Here is a 19,901-nt window from a genome sequence, read left to right on the forward strand (position 1 = left end):
AGCCACCTGAGGTGGAATGGACACACGGGAAGCCTAGATGCTCCCAACATTTGAGAACTGAGTGAGAAGACCCCAGTTGATGATATTAATTTATACTTCTATCAGCAATGTTTGAATTCTAGCTACTCTACATCCTTACCAATGCTTGTTAGAATCTCTTTTCATTTTAGCCATTTTTGTGGGTGGGTGGGTGGTCGTAACACAGTCCGGTTGTAATTTATATTTATCTTATGACAAAAAAGAGTTTTTAAAACCTGGAAGATCCTGGAGCATGCCTGTATGCTGATAGGAAAGTTGTAGCAGAGACAGAAAGCCAGATCTTGGTGGTTGGGGGGCGTGTTGTAGGGTAGACAGATGACTTTTTTTTTTTTTTTTTTTGGTACTGTGGAATTGAAGCCAGTGGCAAGTGGCATTTAACCACTGAGCCACATCCCCAGACCTTTTTATTTTTCATTTTGAGACAGGGTCTCACTAAGTTACCTAGGGCCTTGCTAAGTTGCTGAAGCTGACTTTGAACTTGTGATCCTCTTGCCTCAGCCTCCTGAGCTACTGGGGTTACAGGTATGTGCCTTCATGCCCTGTTGACTTTTTTTTTTTTTTTTAAGTCAAAGTACTTTCCTTGTAGCCTGCTTAGCATAGGCTTCAGGGTCTATGCAACGTAAGTTCAGATCTTAGCTTGGCTACCTTCTGGCTGTGACATTTAACAAGTTACTTCTCTAAGCTTTGGCTTTACCTGAAAACAAGAACTGATCTGCCTTGTCAGAATCACATGAGAACACTCGGTGAAGTACCTAGCTCAGTGCCTGGCAGATAAGCAACATTCTTCTAGTAGAGAATGACTGCTTTCTCCTTCTCAAAATATGTACTTACTTATCAATTATTTCAGGAGGCTAAGCTAAGCCACATTGATAGGCTTTTCACAGCATTTCTGTTCAAAGCCTTTGCAATTGTACTTTAATTGCTTTTTAAGGATAATATACAAGATGAAGCTAAGCCCATTCTGAATTAATGATCTGTAAGGTGGGATACTTTCCTTTATACACTTAGAGCATAGAGGCTTTTAACCATTCCAGAAATACATTGTGACAATGGTGTTCCATCCTCAATAAACTGGTGGTGATTCTGTAAGGCTTGCTATCCAGCCATTTCTGATTTTCCTTGTCAAAGAGTATTTCTTTTGAGGTTTGGGGGCATTTAATTAGGGATTTTGGTGTAGTCTTATACACTGTGTTTACTGTAAATCCGTTAGTTCCAGGATGTCTTTGCATCTGTGTAACACCTTTTGTCACAGCTTTATGCACAGGGTTGCTAATTAAAATCAGAACAAAATGTATGAAAACCTTGGGGATATTATTGCCTTAGTTTTTGGTGGTTCGAAAGGTGGTTTGGAAATACATTGCAAACCAGCATGACCCTTCTGTTCTCTTCTCCCCTTCTTAGGAAAGCCAGTGACAGCCACTGAACCACTGATCCATTTAAAATTATTGACCATGGACAGGTGAAGAAGTGGAGAAGTCTTTTAAAATTACTCAGGATTACTGGGACAAAATAGGAAGAAATCACATTATCTGCTCTTACCTCTAACAATGACCGCACCCAACCTGCCTGCAATATGTCATTTATCTTACCTTGTTATTAACTGTAATTTTCCCATTAGCAGGACTAAGTGTCCCAAGAAATACCAGCATACTTATCAAACCTTCAAAACCCCATGTACTAGCTAGCCAATCTTGCCTCTAAACACAGGGTTCTTCCACAGGGAATAGTAAATTTTTCTTGTTCACCCCACACTTGGCTCTGGCCCTACAGCTACCATTCTCCCATTAGGCAGAGTGGAAGAGGAGAACTTGAACTTTCAGACAAGTGCAGCAGGAGAGCAGACTTTTTTTTTTTTTTTTTTTGTGGTGCTGGGGATTGAACCCAGGGCCTTGTGCATGCAAGGCACACACTCTACCAACTGAACTGTATCCCCAGCCCAAGACAGTTCTTGAGGATTAAATCACCAAGTTCGTCTTTTCAGAAGAGGGGGAAGAGAGCTTAGGAAGGAATTTTCAAGCGCTCAATAAAGACATGATACTGATTTTCTTTTAAGATCAGGAAGAGGTCTGCAGATCAGAGTGAAGTTTTTCAAAGTGTAGCACTTACCACACCTCACTGTTGGCTCTGCTTCAGTCCTTTAGCTGTATCAGATGCTGTGTGCATATCTGTCTATTTAGTGCTGAGGGATGAATAGTCCCAAGAAGAACGTGTTCAGCTTGCGTGGCATTGTCTACATTCCAACCGCTTGTCCCCTGAAATTATCCTGAATGCAGTTGTCATTTAGGCTTAGAGCTTAATTTGGCAGGAGAGTACTTTTATGACCATGTTAGCACATGTTTCTTTTTTGATACTCAAATATCTGTCAAAAAGAGTAAAAGCCTTGTCTACTGACTTTGGTTAACCTATTCCATTAGACTGAGCAGATCTGAGGTATTTGGAGTACTGCGACTCTTGACATCAGCCTCCTCTTTCCTGTAGTCACCCCCTTTCCCACATGTACATACATACCCACCTAAACATGGTACCTCTGGGATCAGTTTCACGTATTCTCACAGGGCCTAGTAGCCAGATATCTGGACAGGCTGATGACTTTTTTTCTTTTTTTTTTTTTTTTCTTTTTGATACCTTATAGTTCTACATACTGGTGGGATTCTGAAAACTTTTCTTTCTGTGTTCAAAGGAGGCCCTTTGAGGTGAGAGGGAATGAAAACAATATGGAAAAAAATAGACTCTCGTGACTCCCCAGCTAAGGAGGAGCTTTCCTAGGTCTTCTATCAGGATGGCCTAGTGAAGCTCCAGTGCCTTTCTGGGCCCCCAGACCCCTTGGGTAAGATTTTGTTCAATTGCTTTTTGTACCCCTGATGTCTAACATGTAGTTGGTGCTTCCCAAGTGCTTACTAAAGCACATGGATTTAAATAACATAAAACCTTCCATTTTTTTTTTTTTTTTCCTACTGTTTGTGCCTTACCAAGTGGTTCTACTCATTTTGTGACAGAGCTCTGACTTCCTAGGAAAATTACAATGTGTAGATTCCTTATGTAGAAGAAATGTTTTTTTCTTTCTTCTCCTCCTCCTCTTCCTCCTCTTCCTCCTTTCTTCTTCTTTCTTCTCCTCCTCCTCCTCCTTGTTTCTTCATCATCGTCATCTTTGTCTTCTTTCTTCTGTGTTCTCTTTCTTCTTGCTTCTTCGTGTGTGTGTGTGTGTGTGTGTGTGTGTGTGTGTGTGTGTGTGTATCAAATCCAGGCCTTGTGCTTGTTCGGAGAGTGCTCTACCACTGAACTACACCGAAAAGAGTTTATTTTCTTCTTGTGGCTAAATGTATTCCCTCTTTCCTTTTTTATTTCATTCTTTCACCTTTATGTGCTAATGCTATAAAACTCTTTTTGGTTTCATCTCCCTTTACTTCTCTCCTCCATTTTGGTGAAAGAGGTGACCCTTCTCTTGCCCAGGAGTAGTCTACCCCTTAGTCTAATCACCTAATTGCTTTTCTTTCTTCTGGTCCTTTATCCCCTCATTGATTGCCAGCTTCCCTTCCTCTATGATCTCTTAGTCTTTGTGGGTTTCCTCTTCTGTCTATGAATGTGTCTACATTTATCTTGGTGATCCTCAGTCCTTTTTAGTTACTGCCTTCTCATGATCAAGTTTCTTTTCTGGGCGGAGGTACTGGGGATTGAACTCAGCATGATCAAATTTCTTGAAAGAATAATTTACTTTTAGAATCTTGTGAATCTCACTTCTTATTTGCTTTCCAGTTTGTGGTTATCAGTTGGCTTCTTTTCTTTTTGCTCCTGGGGATTGAATGCAGGGGTGCTTTATCAGTGAGCTGCATCCTTAGTCCATTTTATTTTTATTTTGAGGCAAGGTTTTGCTAAGTTTCCCAGGCTGACCTCAAGCTTGTGATCCCTTGCCTCAGTCTCCCAGGTGTCTGGGATTACAGGTTTGTGCCACTGTACCTGGCTTCACCTTCCTTCCTTTCTAAACTGCTCAGGCAAAGAGCATACTCACATTCTCCTTGGGCATCTGTTGGGCATTTTGCATTCTTGAGTTTTGTTCTTTGGATCATTTGATTGTATCTTTATGAAACTCAAGACTCTTCCAGTTCTCTCCCTCCCCCAACATTCTTCTCCCCTTGTTCTGTGGTTGCCTTTCAGCTTATTGCCCTTCTCAAGGCCCTCTTCTCTTCTGATCCAGATGATCTAATCATCTCCTGCCCCTGTGGCTTTACATGCTTCCAGTTTAGGCTAGATGAGTGTTCATGGTCCTGTGTGTACACTAGCATGGCCCACTGGTTTACAACTCAGCTCATCATCTTAGCCCCTACTCCTGCTGTCTTGCACACGTGGCAGTTGCCTCCTCCTGAGAGCCTTATCCCAATAAGTAAACCTTCTAGTTTTCTTGTTATGAATTAAGAGCCCCTTGGATTTGTCCTGGACTCCTTTTTCTCTCCTCCTCCTACCTCATTCACTTAATTGACACATTCTGCTAATTCTGTCAGAGATCTGTCTGTGTCTTTCTTTTATGTCCATATCCTCATATCTTGCCTGTATTTCTGGAGCATTTTTCTGCTCCTAACCTTCTCGCTGATCTGTTCTCTACACTGACTAATACCACACTTGCACTCTTATGTGCAAATAACGTCTTCAAACCTGACTGCCTGAAGACTCCAGCTGTGTCCCATTACATATAAGGTAAAGACCAGGTTCCTTACCATGGAATATGAGGTCTTCCCTGTTTATTTGTGTGCCCTCATCTACCTACCCACCCTTACTCCTACCCCTGACCAACTAAGCATTTTTGTAGTTTCACTAATGACATAGTGCATGTCTTCCCCCCCCCCGCCCCCCATGCAAATTCCTTCTATTCCTGATTTCTGGTAATTCCTACCTACTCCCACAATCAAGATGTGGCACTTCACTTGAGAAGTCTTTTCTGGTCTTGACCTCTGTCCCAATAGAGCTGATCATTTCCATCATTGTAGTCCCCCATCCTTACGCCCGTACATTGTGCAAGCCTCCCTTAAAAAACACTGACCACCCTGAAATTTCAGTTTTTGGTTTTGCGTTTTTAGTTCCCTGACCCAGCTATGGACTTCTTGAGCTTAGGTTCTAAACCTTACTCATCTAGCACTGAGAAGAACAGGTGGTTGGCTTCAGTAAAGGTTACATGCATATGTGAACGTGGAGAGCATTTAGTAGAAATTAATGAATCACCTACAGTCTTGTCCCCTGCAAAGAGGACAAAGCCATGAAAGCCAAGAGGTAGTTACAGTGAAAACTCAAGGTTTACATTCTACCTTACCTTCCCAGATAAATTGTAGCAACAATTAATGTTTATTTAGCACTTTATATCCTGTGGAATGTCCAGAGAAACATGAACTAGGGAAGGGTGTAGCCTGCTAGGGGAAGACAATAGCCCATAAGCAGTAGAGCAGGGCTTGGGACCCAGACCTTCTGATTCCAGAGCCTGTGTTCTTATTACACACTGTCTCCAATGTGTATCTACATGTGATTTAAAGAATTACAAAATTCCTTTTTCAGAGGGTTTCGCTCCTCTGTTGTCCTCATCCTCTTGCCAACAAAGAGCTCATTTACACATAGGCACACACAGTGTGAGGAACTCTTTGCTTCATTATTCCCTGTGAACTTGTAATTGCAAGGAAGGCAGATGAGGTCTCTGTCTTCTGGGAACTTAGAATCTTCAGACAAGTAATACTGAATCTGAGAGAAATGTTTTTGATGTGCAGGAAGTTGAATGAGTATGTGATTAATGAAGATTTAAATATTGTATGTAACTCATTCATTCTACAGTCTTTGTTGAGCCACCTGACTGGGGACTGTAAGACTGTCACATTCCCTTTTCTCACAAGGTCACAGGCAAGTGGTCACACACAGATGTTAACATATCTGCCAAAGAGAGTGACTCGAATTGTAGCTGTGTTGAGGCCTAAGGTTAACCTGGAGGACCCAGAGGTTACTTCCTCTGCTTGGCCCCATCTACAAATCCACCAAGGGGTGGCCTCTTGGTTCCTTCCAGCTTATCATGTCTTTGAACTATGAAAGTGCCTTTGTTAAAACTGTGAGTCAGACAACAGAGCAGAAAGTACCATTCTTTTGTGTGAACTAATTATTGAATAATGATGCTAAATGTTTCATTTATTATCTCTGTAAGCACAGAGTTTAGGCTCAGAATGTCCATAATGGCTGTCTTCCTCTGCTGTGGAAAACACCCATAGATCACAGCAATGCTTAGTATTTTCGTGGGCTCTTTAGTATCTTTATAGCTTATTCTGATATTTGAGAGTTTGGATTCTCTTTCTGATCATAAAAGTCATCAGTACCCTTGCCCCCAATATCAGTATTTGATGTGTAAACCAGGAACAATAATCTAAAATTTCTTAAATCCACAGAGGCACTGATTCAGCAAGGAAGCAAACATTCATTGAACATCTGCTGTAGGCACAGTGCTGGTAGGGCACAGTACAGACGGGAATGAGAAATAGTCCTTGCCCTCAAGGAATTTATGGCGTAAGAATAGAAAATAAATGATCTGTGTAAGAAACTATTATAAGTGCTGTCCTCGAAGTTTATCCAGAATTAGGGGTACATATGTAAGAGTAATTGGTTTCACAGGCTGGCGAGGGGAAATGAAAGGACAACGTGGCATATGGAAGAGGACCTGAGGTTTAGTCTGAAACTCAGGTTTTCAGACTCTCAACTCTACAGATTAGCTCTGTATTAGCTGTCTGTATTTTATTCTTTGAGCCTGAGTTGCTTTATCTATGTATTTTTTCATTTTCTTTGTTTTGGTACCAGGGATTGAAAGCCACTGAGCCACATCCCCAGCATCCCCCCGCCCCCCTTTTTTTTTTTTTTTTAAGGAGAAGACAGGGTCTCACTAAATTGCTTAGGGCCTTGTGAAGTTGCTGAGGCTGGCTTTGAATTTATGATCCTCCTTCCTCAGCTTCCCAAGCTGTTGAGATTACAGGTATGTGCCACTGTGTCTAGTGTTTTTTTGAGACAGCATTTTGCTTTGTTTCTCAGGCTGTTTTCAAACTCCTGGGCTCAAGCCGTCCTTCCTCCCTCAGTCTCCCAAGGAGCTGGGACTAGAGGTGTGTGCCACTATGCTGTTGCCTCATCTATATAGTAAGAATTAATAGTAGAGCTGAGTGTGGTGGCACACCTGTAATCCCACTTACCTGGGAGGCTGAGGCAGGAGGATCACAAGTTCAAGATCAACCTCAGCAACCTAGTGAGGCTCTGAGCATCAGTGAAACCCTGTCTCCAAATAAGAAAAATAAAAAGTGCTGTGATGTAGCTCAGTGATTAAGCATGCCTGGGTTTAATTCCTGGTACCAGAAAAGGAAAAAGAAATCCGTGGGCCCTGAAAACACATTCTCTCTTCTACTCGGCAGGTGTGATTCCAGCATCCCTCCTTACCTGAGCTTTGGGGATGGAATCTGCAGTACTGATGTGTCTTAACTTGGACCTTTCCTCCCTTCCTCTTTGTACCAGATTTTATCATGTGGGCAACCTGCTGCAACTGGTTCTGCCTGGATGGACAGCCTGAGGAGGTCCCACCAGCCCCTGGAGCCAGGACACAAGCCTATTCCAACCCTGGGTACAGCTCCTTCCCTTCCCCAACAGGCTTAGAACCAAGCTGCAAGGCCTGTGGAGCCAACTTCGCAAACACAGACAGGAAGGTGAGTGCTGCCTTCTCAGCCTGCTCTGCTCACAGTCTTAGAACCACAAGCAAGCCTGTTAGTCCTGCTGTGAATGCATGCCACCTGACCTCTACCTGTGCAGTGCTAGGGACCCTGGCCCATCCCTTTCTCAAGGGTATTCAAAAATAACTATTCAAGTGAAAGCTAAGCATCTCGGCATAGTTTTGGAACCAGTTGACTTGAATTCAGATACCATCTTTTTCAATTACTACTGTATGACTTAACATCTCTTGAGATTCATTTTCACCTTCTGTGAAGTGGGGATGACAGTAGTAGCCATGTCCTAGTGTTGTGAGAATAAAATAAGCTTGAAGAAGCCCCAGCATGATATGATGCTTGGGACAAAACAAGCACTAGTGTTGTTTCCTCCATTAGCTGCCATCATACAAGGCCTGACTGCAGGTTAACTTGTTTTTTAAATCAAAGGCAATACCAAGGATGTCTCAGCTGCATCCAGACCATAGTAGACAGAGGCTGGAGCTTGTTTGCTGTAGCAGATTTCTTTTGAAACACTGGGAGCTGTGCTTCCCAGATCAGTGAGCAGGAAGTAGAATCATTGGCTGTGTGAAGGTGTGAGTGTGGGCGTGGGCTCTCCCTTTGCCAGTGCCCAGTGGTAGCACGTTGTTTCTTCTGCAGAATGAGAGGTTTTCCTGCCCAGGGAGGGTGATAGGATATGAGGTTAAAATAGTAGTAATGGGAAATTGAGAGGAAATACTACTTTCAAACCACCTACTCTGTGTAAGAGTCAGTTTTAAGATTTAGATTTTTAATTCCATTTAGGTTTCTTAAGTGTTTTTTAATTTAGATTGATGTTTTCATTTAATCTTCACAGTAATAACTACATAGGTTTTAGAGTCCACCAAATCTCATTTTATATATGATAAATAAACTAAGGCTTACAGTTCAAAATATTAAAACTGTACACGTCAACTTCCTGAAAAATAGCATACGAGACAAAAAAAAAAAAAAACACCTCTTTTTTTCTTTATTTAGCCAGTGCTCAAGATTACAATGACTATTAAGTAGCAGAGCTAATTCAAACTCAGGTCCTGGATTCCAAAGCTCCTTCCCAGGAGACATTTGACATGTCGAGTTGATGATGACAAGTGACAGACCCAGGCTAGGGAGACAGACTAAGGGAGGCCATCCCTGCTCACCAGGGAGCTTGCAGTTGGACAGGGAGGTTGGGGCAGCACATACCATACAATGAGACCAGAGAAAAGCCACCATGACAAAAAACTTTGAGGGGGGAGATGAATCCCAATTTGGATAGTGAAAGATGGTTATTGGTAAAATATTTTTCTTGCTACAAAAGTACAAATTAATTTTGTGCAATCCACAATGAATTTTGTGGATAGTAAGGATGTTTTCTCCTACAGTAATTTTTCATTTGTAATTTCATGCTTAAGTGGATCAGCATTCTTATCTTAAGGGCTTGGCATTTAATAGCCAGAGGCTTTTAAAATGTCTTTTCTAGAAGTGGTTGAATTGCAATGATTACATGGATCCTAGTGTCTTTTTTTTTTTTTCATTATGGTCAGTTTTTTCTGCATGCCTGTTGGGTGCAAAGTATAGATAACATGTAGGACTTCTTAAGAAAATATAATTTAGCTGTGCTTTGTGCATTCCCAAGTTTCCAATCTCTGAGAGAAGTGGCAGGCTATAATTTTTCCATAAGCCAAATATCCCATCAGCATATAACACTTGCTTTTAGTTAGCAGTGGCCCTAGAAATTTTGGATTGTGTTTTGGCTGGGGCCTCTTTAGTTGTACTGTTTTGAAGAGGAGGGGAAAATTGTGCTTGGAAGCATGGGAATGGTATTCAGGTTCAAGGTTAAGGTTGGAAAGGGGAGTGGTTCTTAGGTTGGGAAGAACTGAGATGAGGCAGAAGGGAAAGAGAATGAAAGGTGACTGTTATCTTTTTTGTGAGTGTCCACCTTATGCTAAGGTTTATATGAATTATCTCACATAATGTCCCAATGGTCCTTATACTGGTAAAGTGAAAAACTGGGCCTGACCAGTGCCAGGGAACACAGACGAGGGGGTAGTGGATGGAAGGGGATTGGTGAAGACAAGAAAGCAAAGTACCCTACTTGTTTCCCTGAAGAGCAGTACCTGCCTGAAGTGCCACTGCTAGCTCTTGATACTGGGTGTCCAAGTGTACTCTGGGTGTTTCACTGTCCCTCATTCATCTTTCACGCTACCTTGTTACTTGATTGATTTGAAGCGTTTACTAGAATTTAGTCTTCTGCCCACATTGGTTGACAGTTTTTTTCCTTTCTTTGCTCTCTCTGCCACCATACTCTGGGAGTTCAGCCTCTAGTGCTATCCTACTTAGTCCTTTAGGGTATTGAGCAGATGTTGGCTTACTTCAGAGTCCCTGGTGGGCACTGATACACAGAAGCCCAGTTGCTGTCCTTCCATTTTGATCTTTCATTCAACAAGCACATTTGAAGAATAGAGTTCTCTGGATTTGGCTGATTGAGTCATGCAGGCTTTATAATTGTGTCAAGCTAGAGCCTGTTGAACTGCATGATTTAAGTAATATTCCATGCTAGAACCACAACAGCTTTAGGACATTGAAGCCTCTTCATTTCACTACTAGTCATCCTAAATGTTCCATTTCCCCATGGGAAAGTTTTAGATATGAATGAGCCCCAAATACTCCAAAACATCCATTTCCCACCTATGCAACTGCTGGTCCTGGAACCATTATGGTGTTAGCATGGCCATGTGTCCTTTTCTGCCACTCGCTGTAGTTCATCTTCTGGTTATAACTGTGTGTCTCTTTGCAATACCTTCTAAGTCTTAATAGCTAGAACTGGATGATAAACATGTCCTTTTCCCTTTAGAGTAGAGATGATGCTTACACAAACACTCGGTGCACTTGCCTTAACTATGTAGACTCACTTCAGCCCCATGGAAGGTTCCTATGACCTTGACTGTGAGATTCTTAAGTCTCTTGGGCATTCTTATATGGCTTGAACAGCTTTCTATATTTAGAAAAGAGGAAGCAGAAAGATGCAGGTTAATTCTTAAGTCATCACAGTATGAAAGTGTTTAACTTCTTTAGAGGATCAGTGAGGGTGCCCAAGAGGACAATCCCAGGGTGCTTGGGAATTTCCTCTCCTAGAAGGGTGACCTGCCCTTGGCTGGAACTGAGCTCAGCCAGGTGTCACTGTGCCGGCACAGCCTGCAGCATGAGCAGCACGGCTTTGCTTCCTGGGGGTCAAGCAAACTCTGGCGTGCTGTCTGAGTTGTGGGAGGAGCTGCTGCCAGGCAGTGCCAGCTTGTCTATCAGGTGCTGTTGCCAAGACACTCTGTGCTTTCACAAAGGAGAGTGCCCTAGTGTCTGGGGCCTCTCACTGTGTCTAAATATTTGTCTTGGAAATGACCTTATATACCACCTACCTCCCAGCATTCTGAGTGGCCTTGCTGGATTAGGGGAAGCTGGCACCAGCCTCTGGATGGAGTGCTGCCTTGGGAGTTTGGAGGTGGAAGCCAGGCTCGTGACTCAGTACCGCTGTTTGGTTGGTACTGAGTGTGTCAGCATGGCAGGGTAGGAGGAGCACGATCATGGGCATTGGACTCAGACCTCAAGTGTGCACCTTGGCTCTGCCTTTGTTGCCTAACCTTGAACAGAATACTCTGTCTCCCTTCTTGTTGCTTTGTGAATCAGGAAAGAACCTTGATACCTACTTTGCAGGGTGCTTTGAGAATTAAATGACACGCTAGGTATTGCTCTAGCACAGTAACACCTCCATAAATTTAATTAATACTGATCAATAGTAGCAACACCTGCCACCTTGACTTTCACACATTTACTTTCTTTAGCAATAAAGCAGAAAGAATGACAGTTTAGGACTTGAATTCTGGCTCTTATAATTAGCCAGTATTTCCTAGAAATAATAATTAAAATCACTAGCACTTATTGAGGACTCACTACATGTCAGATATACTTAAATGCAATAAGTACTGTTATTACCCCATTTTACAGATATGGAAACTGAGTGCCAGAGAGGCTAAGTTATACACCCAAGATGATACCATGAAAAATGGGAGAAGGAGGTTCCAAAGGTGGTAATCTTAATTAATAACATTAGGTACCCCGTCATTAAAACTAATTAAGAAGCATTAGATAAAATTATAAATGTCAAGTATCCTGTACATGGATACATAGATGCATGTAGGAGATCTGCCACTTCAGAGTGGATTTTCATCTGGGGTCTGCAAAGTAGCTTGTACCCTTGGATATAGGAGACAGCTTAGTAACAGGGTGACTTGAGGGGGTCCTGCCAGGTGTAGCAGCTCTGAAGTACTCATCCCACTCTGTCTTGTTTTCTCAAGCTGACACATTTTCCTCTGCTTCTTGCTCTAAGCAGCAGACCTGTTTGGACTGTAAGAAAAATTTCTGCATGACCTGTTCAAGCCAGGAGGGGAATGGGCCCCGCCTTTGCCTTCTCTGCCAACGGTTCCGAGCCACAGCCTTTCAGCGGGAGGAGCTCATGAAGATGAAGGTGAAAGACCTGAGGGACTACCTCAGCCTCCATGACATCTCTACTGAAATGTGCCGGGAGAAAGAAGAACTGGTATTCTTGGTGCTTGGTCAGCAGCCTGTAATCTCTGAGGAGGACAGGACTCATGCCCCCACCTTGTCCCAGGACCTTCCCGAGCAACAGGCCTTCCTGACCCAGCCTCATGCCAGCACAGTACCTCCTACCTCACCCAGCCTCCCTTCTTCACCTGCACAAGCCACCTCTGTTCCTCCTGCTCAGGAAAGCCAGCAGGTATGAGTTCATGTATGGTCCCTGCACATCTGTGCTGCCCCTGGGATGCATTCCCATCTCCCACCCATTTTGTACGCTTGGGATGTGAGGTGAATTGTTTTGTTGACATGAGGCCTTTCTGCCTACTAATGCAGGAAGTGTTTTCTGGACCCCAGACTCAATATTTTCACTTTCTTCGGAGATGAGATGTATGGCACCATATTTCATGGTTTTTGTTTTCAATACATATTATCCTGGTCAGACTTTTTTTAAAAAAAATCATTGTTCCACAAATATTTTGAGGAAACTTATCAGCTTACCATGAACTCTGCAAGTTTAGTTCTATTCATATTTGCCTTCCCATTTACTTTTGTCTGGTCTTCTGTAGCCAGACTGGGAACTCGTTCCTTGGTAACCAACACGAGGCATACAGATATAGAGAAAAGGACTCTGAGGAGGGAGTGGGGAGTTTCCCTGCTGCTCTCCTGGTCACTGTGGAGTGGCAGTGGTTGGCAGGCTGTTGTATTATATACTGTGGTGTCCTTATCCCCATGGACTGGAAATGGTAAGCTAAGGGTAGCACATTGACAGAACTGTGAGCTGGGCATGGAGAGTACAGAAATGAGTAACATCTGTCCTCAACCAACCCCTGAAAGAGGGAGGGTAGACCAGCTCTTGGATTCTAGGGAGGCCAGTGGACTTAATTAATCCTAGTGTCGGGAGCAATGGTGTCACACAGATCTACCAAAGGCTTTAGTGATCCTGATGTCTATATGGCTTGGGCAGTGGGGGATCAGAACCTGTAAGATCTGGTTTCCACATCCCTTTTTTTGGCTGGGGGTTGCTGGGTATTGAACCCAGGGTCTTGTGCTTGCTAAGCATGCACTTTATCACTGAGGTGTCACCCAGTCCCACATCTACTTTTGTTCCTGACTCCTTGGTCATCATGGGCAAATGGAACAGTGAAACGAGATCAGCAATCCCAGGTCCGTTTTGATACTGCTGAGATGAGGAATGCTTGAGTGGTGTGATACCATATCTAAAGAGCTTTGAGCTACTCAGGGCTGGTATAGTGCTAGTGTTATCCTTTTTCACATGTGACGTGGCTTGCCTCTTTTTTTCTGTCACCTCATTTGCCAGTACTGGCACCCTGATTCAGCTCTTGACAGGCACTGAGGCATAAAGGCCAATGCAGGCATAAAGTTAACTGCAGTAAAATCATTTAACACTCTGGTTGGCTTGAGCATGTTTTTCTCCCCAGCTGGACTTCAACTCTTTCCAAAGCTCTGACTCTTGGTCTGCTGGACAGGTTTCATCTCTTGCAATATATGTTCCTCTTTATGCTCAGTTTTTGGAGCACTTCTGTCTGTTTAAGGGAAATAAGGAGAGGAACTTGAGGAATTATTTTTTTTTCTACAGAACCTTCAGGTGGTATTTTTTTTTTTTTTTTTTTTTTTCTTCTTCTTTCGGTGGTAGGGTCCTGGGGATTTGAACCCAGGATTGCTTAGTCACTGAGCCACATCTCCAACTCTTTTTTTTTTTTTTTTTTTTTTGCGGTACTAGGGATCGAACTCAGGGCCTTGTGCTTGCAAGGCAAGCACTCTACCAGCTGAGCTATCCCCCCAGTCCCTCCAACTCTTTTTATTTTTTATTTTGAGACAGGGTCTTGCTAAGTTGCTTAGGTCCTCACTGAGTTGCTGACTGGATTTGAACTTGTGATCCTCCTGCCTTAGTGTCCTGAGTGGCTGGAATTATAGGTGTGCACAACTGAGACCAGCTTCAGATGGATTTTTATTTAAAAAAAAATTTTTTTTAAGGTACTGGGGATTGAACTCAGGGGCACTCAACCACTGAGCCATATCCCCAGCCCTTCTTTGTATTTTATTTAGAGACAGGGTCTTGCTGAGTTGCTTAGCAGTGGGTTTTTAAATGAATGATTATAAGACTTTTTTTATCATTAATCAGAAATTTCCAGATGGCACCCACAGGTCACACTGCATACTAGATGTTATTGGGTACTTTTCCACAGGAACTTATTGTCAGCTCTCTTCCCCTGTCCTGATGAGATCTACATTTTACATTTAGTAAACAGAACAAACAGGCCTGGCCAAGTTAGGCAACCTGTGCAAGGCTACCTATTGAGTCTACAAGTGAGCTCTGCCCAGAATGCAAATCTTCTCATATTATATGCTCCACCAGGGTTCTGTACTTTACATTTAGTGCCCTAGTGACAGTTGCTAGGGAAGGAAATGTCTGCAATAAACAGTCAGATACTAGTTGTGGATTTTGATTTAGCCAGTGGGCAAACTGGCAAGACAGGAGCATGCTTTGTGACATGAGGTCTAGTTTCTCTTTCTAGGAAACAAAGGATGTAGAGAAGCTTTCCACAGAGAAACAGGCTAGACTCTGAAAAACTCATGAGAACAGTGGGCACCACTAAGAAACTGGAGATGAAGCTGTGTTTGGGATCTATCCCTGTACATGTGTATGTTGTCATCACCTGGCATATTGTCTTTGTTTTCATTTATTCATTTCCACTGTAGTTTGCCTCTTGATGAGTGACAAGGCCACTGGGTGACGTTGGTTTCCCAGGTTATCCCTTTGCTGGTGTTCTGATGGTATGGTTGAAAGGCCCTAAGCTCATATCAGACCCTTTGCCTGGAAGGAGCAGGGAGTGAAGAGGATCTAGTCAGGAATTTGTGGTAAAAATGGTGATGGAATGGAAAGCTCAGAGTTCTGACTACGCTTTGGCAAAGCCCTCTAAAGAAGCACCCAGGAGACTCCTTTTGGGAAGCTAGAATTCTGAGCAAAATGAAACTCTGCAAGCCTAGGCATTTGTCTTCTGGAATCATAGGTCTGTGGATTCATAGATGCATTAAAACAATGTTTGAACAGGTTTTGAGACAGCTCTTAGTGTGCCCTGCTGTTTGGAGCACATTTCTAAGATGTGAGAACAGTGACCAGGAGGGAGTGAAGGACTAGGGTGGTGAGGGTCTAGAGACTGTTCCCTCAGGGTTCCTTGAGGAAGCCAGGGGAGATGCAGTGTGAAGGAGGAGGAGATAGTATGATCTGTTTGGAAAAACATTGGCCATTGTTCTGAGGGGCAAACCATGGGCATTGGGTGAAAGTTGTGGAGAGGGCAACGTTGGATCAGTGTCCAGAGCAAACTTGGTGGTAGGAAAAGAGCAGTCCAGCAGTGGGATGAACACAGTGATCGTGTTCAGGCTGACAGTAAACTGAGAGTGGTGGCCACTGCCATCCTGGTTGTGGGCAGAATTCACTAACACATTCTTGTTCTGGAGGGCAGCTGTGTGTCTACTGAAATCTGTATTGGTTTTTCTGCCTGACAAAGTTGTTATAGAGAGCAGGCATCTGTGACACTGTTTTGGGAAATTTGGTTTCTGGGGGAGATGGGAATACATACTGGACGTTTGTGAACTGGAAAGAGTCTCATGCTATGCAAGTTTCCTGGACATCTCTGTGGATGTGATGGCACGTTTCTCTTCCCACAGGCCAATGGCCATGTGTCTCAGGACCAAGAGGAGCCTGTCTACCTGGAGAGCACAGCCAGAGCACCTACCGAGGATGAGACCCAGGTGGGGCCTCTTTTCCGGTCTGCGCCTTTGCCTTGCTCTTTCACTGGTTTTCTTAGGATGCTCTTAGGATCCTCTTAGCAGACTCCGAGGTGGAGAGAGAAGAAACCATTCTATGATATGATAGTCCTGAGGTTTTGTTCTTGGGAGAGTTTTGTGCTAGCATTCCATGTGAACCTTTGGTGCTGTCTGTGTGAGTAAGCAGGGGTGAAGTCACATTGGAAACGGGACTCTGGGTGTTACTGTAAAAACCTTGTTCTTTTCTTTGGTGTTCTCATATAGTAGACATTGTCTGGAGAAGGAGGTCAGTAAGGAGGAGTTCTGTCCTCAGCCAGGCTGAGGCCAATCCAGAAAGCATAGCTATCAGGGCCAGGTAACTAATCAAGGATGTGTGTGGAGCCTCTTCCAGAGGCAAGCAGTACTCTCCCAGGCAGAGAGACAGGCAAACACCATGCTTAGTGGTTGCATGTGCTGCCACATTTGATCTTCATAGGAACCTTGTGTGGTAGCACTGTTTTCTCTCCTTTGTGGAGGGGCAAACAGGTCCAGAGAGAGAAGCAACTTGCCAGGATTTATTTAGTATTTAGACAGTGGAGGAGTCTGGATTCAGAATTAGGGCCATCTGGCTCAAACCAGTGCTCCTTGTATACGTTACACTGATGGGTTGGTTTGTGGCTGTTTGCACCTGAGCACAAAACTGTGAGTCAGAAAGAAATTGTAGTCTAGTTTGCAGTGCAAAGCACCATGCCAGGTATTCCTTTGTCTCTGTTGTTTCTACTCTTCTTGAAGTTCAAAATGCAGTGTGATGAATGAGTGCTCTGGGGTCCTTGAAGAAAAGCACTCAGGAGGTAAGAACTGAACAACCCTCCCTCCCCCAATCCCATCTTTGCCATTGCAGTCCATTGACTCTGAGGATAGCTTTGTCCCAGGCCGGAGGGCCTCTCTGTCTGATCTGACCCACCTGGAGGACATTGAAGGCTTGACGGTGCGGCAGCTGAAAGAGATCCTGGCTCGCAACTTCGTCAACTACAAGGGCTGTTGTGAGAAGTGGGAGCTGATGGAGCGAGTGACACGGCTGTACAAGGATCAGAAAGGACTCCAGCACCTGGGTGAGGGACTCTTTGGGTGGCAGTGACGCAGAGCTCTGGAGTGTTTGCTGTCACCCCAAAACATGATGGCATTGACCTTAGTTCCATGCTTTTAAGCTGAGGAGGAAGGCCACTTATATTTGTACCATCTAATAATAGCTGTTACTTGTGGTAAACTGCCGAGACTTAGTTCACATTGTACACACTTATTTCATCCTCAGCAACTTGAGCATCACCCTTTTATTGTGGAGCTGAGGTTTGAACTGAGGGTTTTCTGGTCTAAGCCCATGCCTTTCCTGCTGTATGCCACTGCCTCCATACTTACCCTACCGCCAGCAACATGTAAACAGTTGGTAGATTAGAAAGCGAATCTCAGAAACCACAGTGGGAGAACATATGTGTTCTGCCAGCACTTGGGCTTATCCAATTGTTCATCTCTCAAAACATTTGACATACCATTTTCAGGAGTTATCCAGCACAATATCTTAGTCTGTGGTTGAGTCTGGGAAAAATATTTAATACTACACTGATTTCATGATAGGTACTTTATTTATTTATTTATTTATTTTTACGAAATGTAGAGAAGTCCTACAGAAGAGAAAGGTGTTTGGTTGTTTTGAAGTCAGCATTTCCCAAAATTATTTTACTACCAAATCCTCACTTTTCTTCCCATTCCCAGCTGATACAGTTCCTACAGAGCTTTATTTTGATTCCTTGCATAACAGTGGTTGAAGTCAGGTTTTAGGCTCTCTTCTAATAAATTGAATAGCACAAGTTCATCAGAGTTAGGGGACATCCAAGTATTCTCCTGGTTGCAGACTAAGACCTACTGATGTGAAGTCTGAGTTCCCTCCAAGATCATCTCAAGTCTCCTCAGAGTTGCAGGGACCTGGGGAGTGGAATATTAACTGCATGTGAGAACTTTATCTAGAACCCATGACTGACAAACAGCCAGATTCCTCATTAATTTTTTTTTTTTTTTTTTTAACTTGAATGCTGATTTCAAAGAGGAAAGGATATGGTGTGGTTTAGAGTGTCATTCGGGTGGGCAGTTTTGCTCCTGCAGACCGACCAGTGGAGGAACATCTTCCAAGAGTAGAGTAAATGCACCAGCAGGAGCTCTGTGGGAGTTCTGCACATGTAGTGAGGGAGGAGGGCAAGTGTCTGTGCAGACTTCTGAAAAGGCCGGTTCCCAGCAGGGAAGTGACCGGAGTTCAGAGATGACATCAGGGTGGTGGGCGACTTTCCTTGTGCCATCACACCATCACATATTTAGATAACTTTCTCTTTCCTTTTCAGTGTGTGGTGCTGAGGACCAAAACGGTATGTAGTTGTTACTTTTTGGGAATGGGCTTAGATTCCTACCAATTCTGTCCTCCTCCAACCCTGATCCCTTTTGACAGTCTTAAGAATTGTGAGCATATGGGTTTCCAGGGACAGGGTATGTGGAAACTCTTAGAGTTTCTCGGCATCTTTAGAAATTCTCACCCCCTGTCCTCTGGGAAGAAAGCAGAGTGGCAGTGTGCCCAGGGGCATACTGATCTGCACAGCTCTGGGCTGCATTTGTGCCACATGTCCTGCTCAGTTTGTTTTTCCTAATCCTCGTGTTTCCACTCAGTTCTGGTGTAGTTGAGGAAGTCACTTGAGATGTGTGCCAGCTTCTGGTACCAATGAAAAAGAAAGGGTGGCAAACTGAAGGAGCTGTTTATCTATGGGGCTGGGTAGCAGAGCTGCTGTGGACCCAGCAGGAAAGGAGTCACATGGAGTTCTCTCTGAGCACCAGGTGCATCTCTGACCTCAGCTGCTGTACACCCACCTGTGTATTGAAGTCCACCACAGGGATAGCTCCAGGACATACTGTAGGACTCCAGACCATCCAGGGAGTATTATAAACTGTTACATCATTTTGAAAGCCTTCAAGGCATAGGACTGTGAGTTCCTTCCCAGGAGAACAGTCTCAGTAGTGTAGTGGTCTGCAAAACATTTTAAAGCTTTTTCAGAAGACTGCCCAAATTTGTTAATTAGTAAAATGACCTTTTGCTCAGAATGGGGCAGGAATTTGAACTTTTCTGTTTCCTATAACTGGAGGCTTGAGTTTATCTGTCACATGATACAAGACCAGGCTCATCTACTTGGTGCCTGCCTTTTTTTCCCATTCCCTGGGAGAATATTGACAACTGAGTTGATGAGTTTATAGTTACTCCTGAGAAAAGTAATAAGTAACTGAAATTCTATAAAGTGATCCTGTTTAGATATTTGTTAGGGCAACAGCCCCTCGAGGAGGTAAATAGCCACCTACCTCCTAGGGGGGAGGTCTTTCTTGACTTTATGATTGTTTAGAGAAGAGACTGAGACAATGCCCCTGTGGAATGGTGAAGCCTGATGATAGAAGTGACTGGTATGAAACCACTTCTCTGTTTATGATGACCTAATTTAGGCTACAGTTTAAGACATTCTAGAGATAGCTGGGGTTTTGAACATGAAGATTTCTTTGTTTTTGCTACTAAATTAGGATACTGGTCATATCTACCATATCTTACCACTGGCACAAGGCAGTTAGCATTTGCTGAGAACTCTGTGCACAGGGCAGTTGATACTGTCTTGATAGTCTCCTTCCACAGAGCATTTATCCAGAAGGCTATACTGCCGATGAACAGTGAGGGACCAGCCCACCTGGGTTTGAATCTTGGCTTGA

At 43.6% G+C, this 19,901-nt stretch overlaps 1 protein-coding gene across 6 annotated transcripts in view; it reads left to right on the forward strand.

The window, feature by feature from the left end:
- Window positions 1-19,901, forward strand: part of RFFL (ring finger and FYVE like domain containing E3 ubiquitin protein ligase) — a 65,827-nt gene that overhangs the window by 42,333 nt on the left and 3,593 nt on the right. For 3 of the 6 annotated variants that reach the window (XM_079135431.1, XM_079135433.1, XM_079135434.1), the window contains 5 exons: window positions 7,552-7,739; window positions 12,142-12,546; window positions 16,038-16,121; window positions 17,017-17,227; window positions 18,506-18,529. In XM_079135431.1, coding sequence (XP_078991557.1) covers window positions 7,552-7,739; window positions 12,142-12,546; window positions 16,038-16,121; window positions 17,017-17,227; window positions 18,506-18,529 — 912 coding nt within the window. Of the gene's footprint in view, window positions 1-7,551; window positions 7,740-12,141; window positions 12,547-16,037; window positions 16,122-17,016; window positions 17,228-18,505; window positions 18,530-19,901 lie in introns of those variants that run through there. The other 3 variants (XM_079135432.1, XM_079135430.1, XM_079135435.1) reach the window with 3 other exon arrangements.

The sequence above is a fragment of the Sciurus vulgaris genome (assembly GCF_902686455.1).
Source record: "Sciurus vulgaris genome assembly, chromosome: 3".
Taxonomy (NCBI): domain Eukaryota; kingdom Metazoa; phylum Chordata; class Mammalia; order Rodentia; family Sciuridae; genus Sciurus; species Sciurus vulgaris.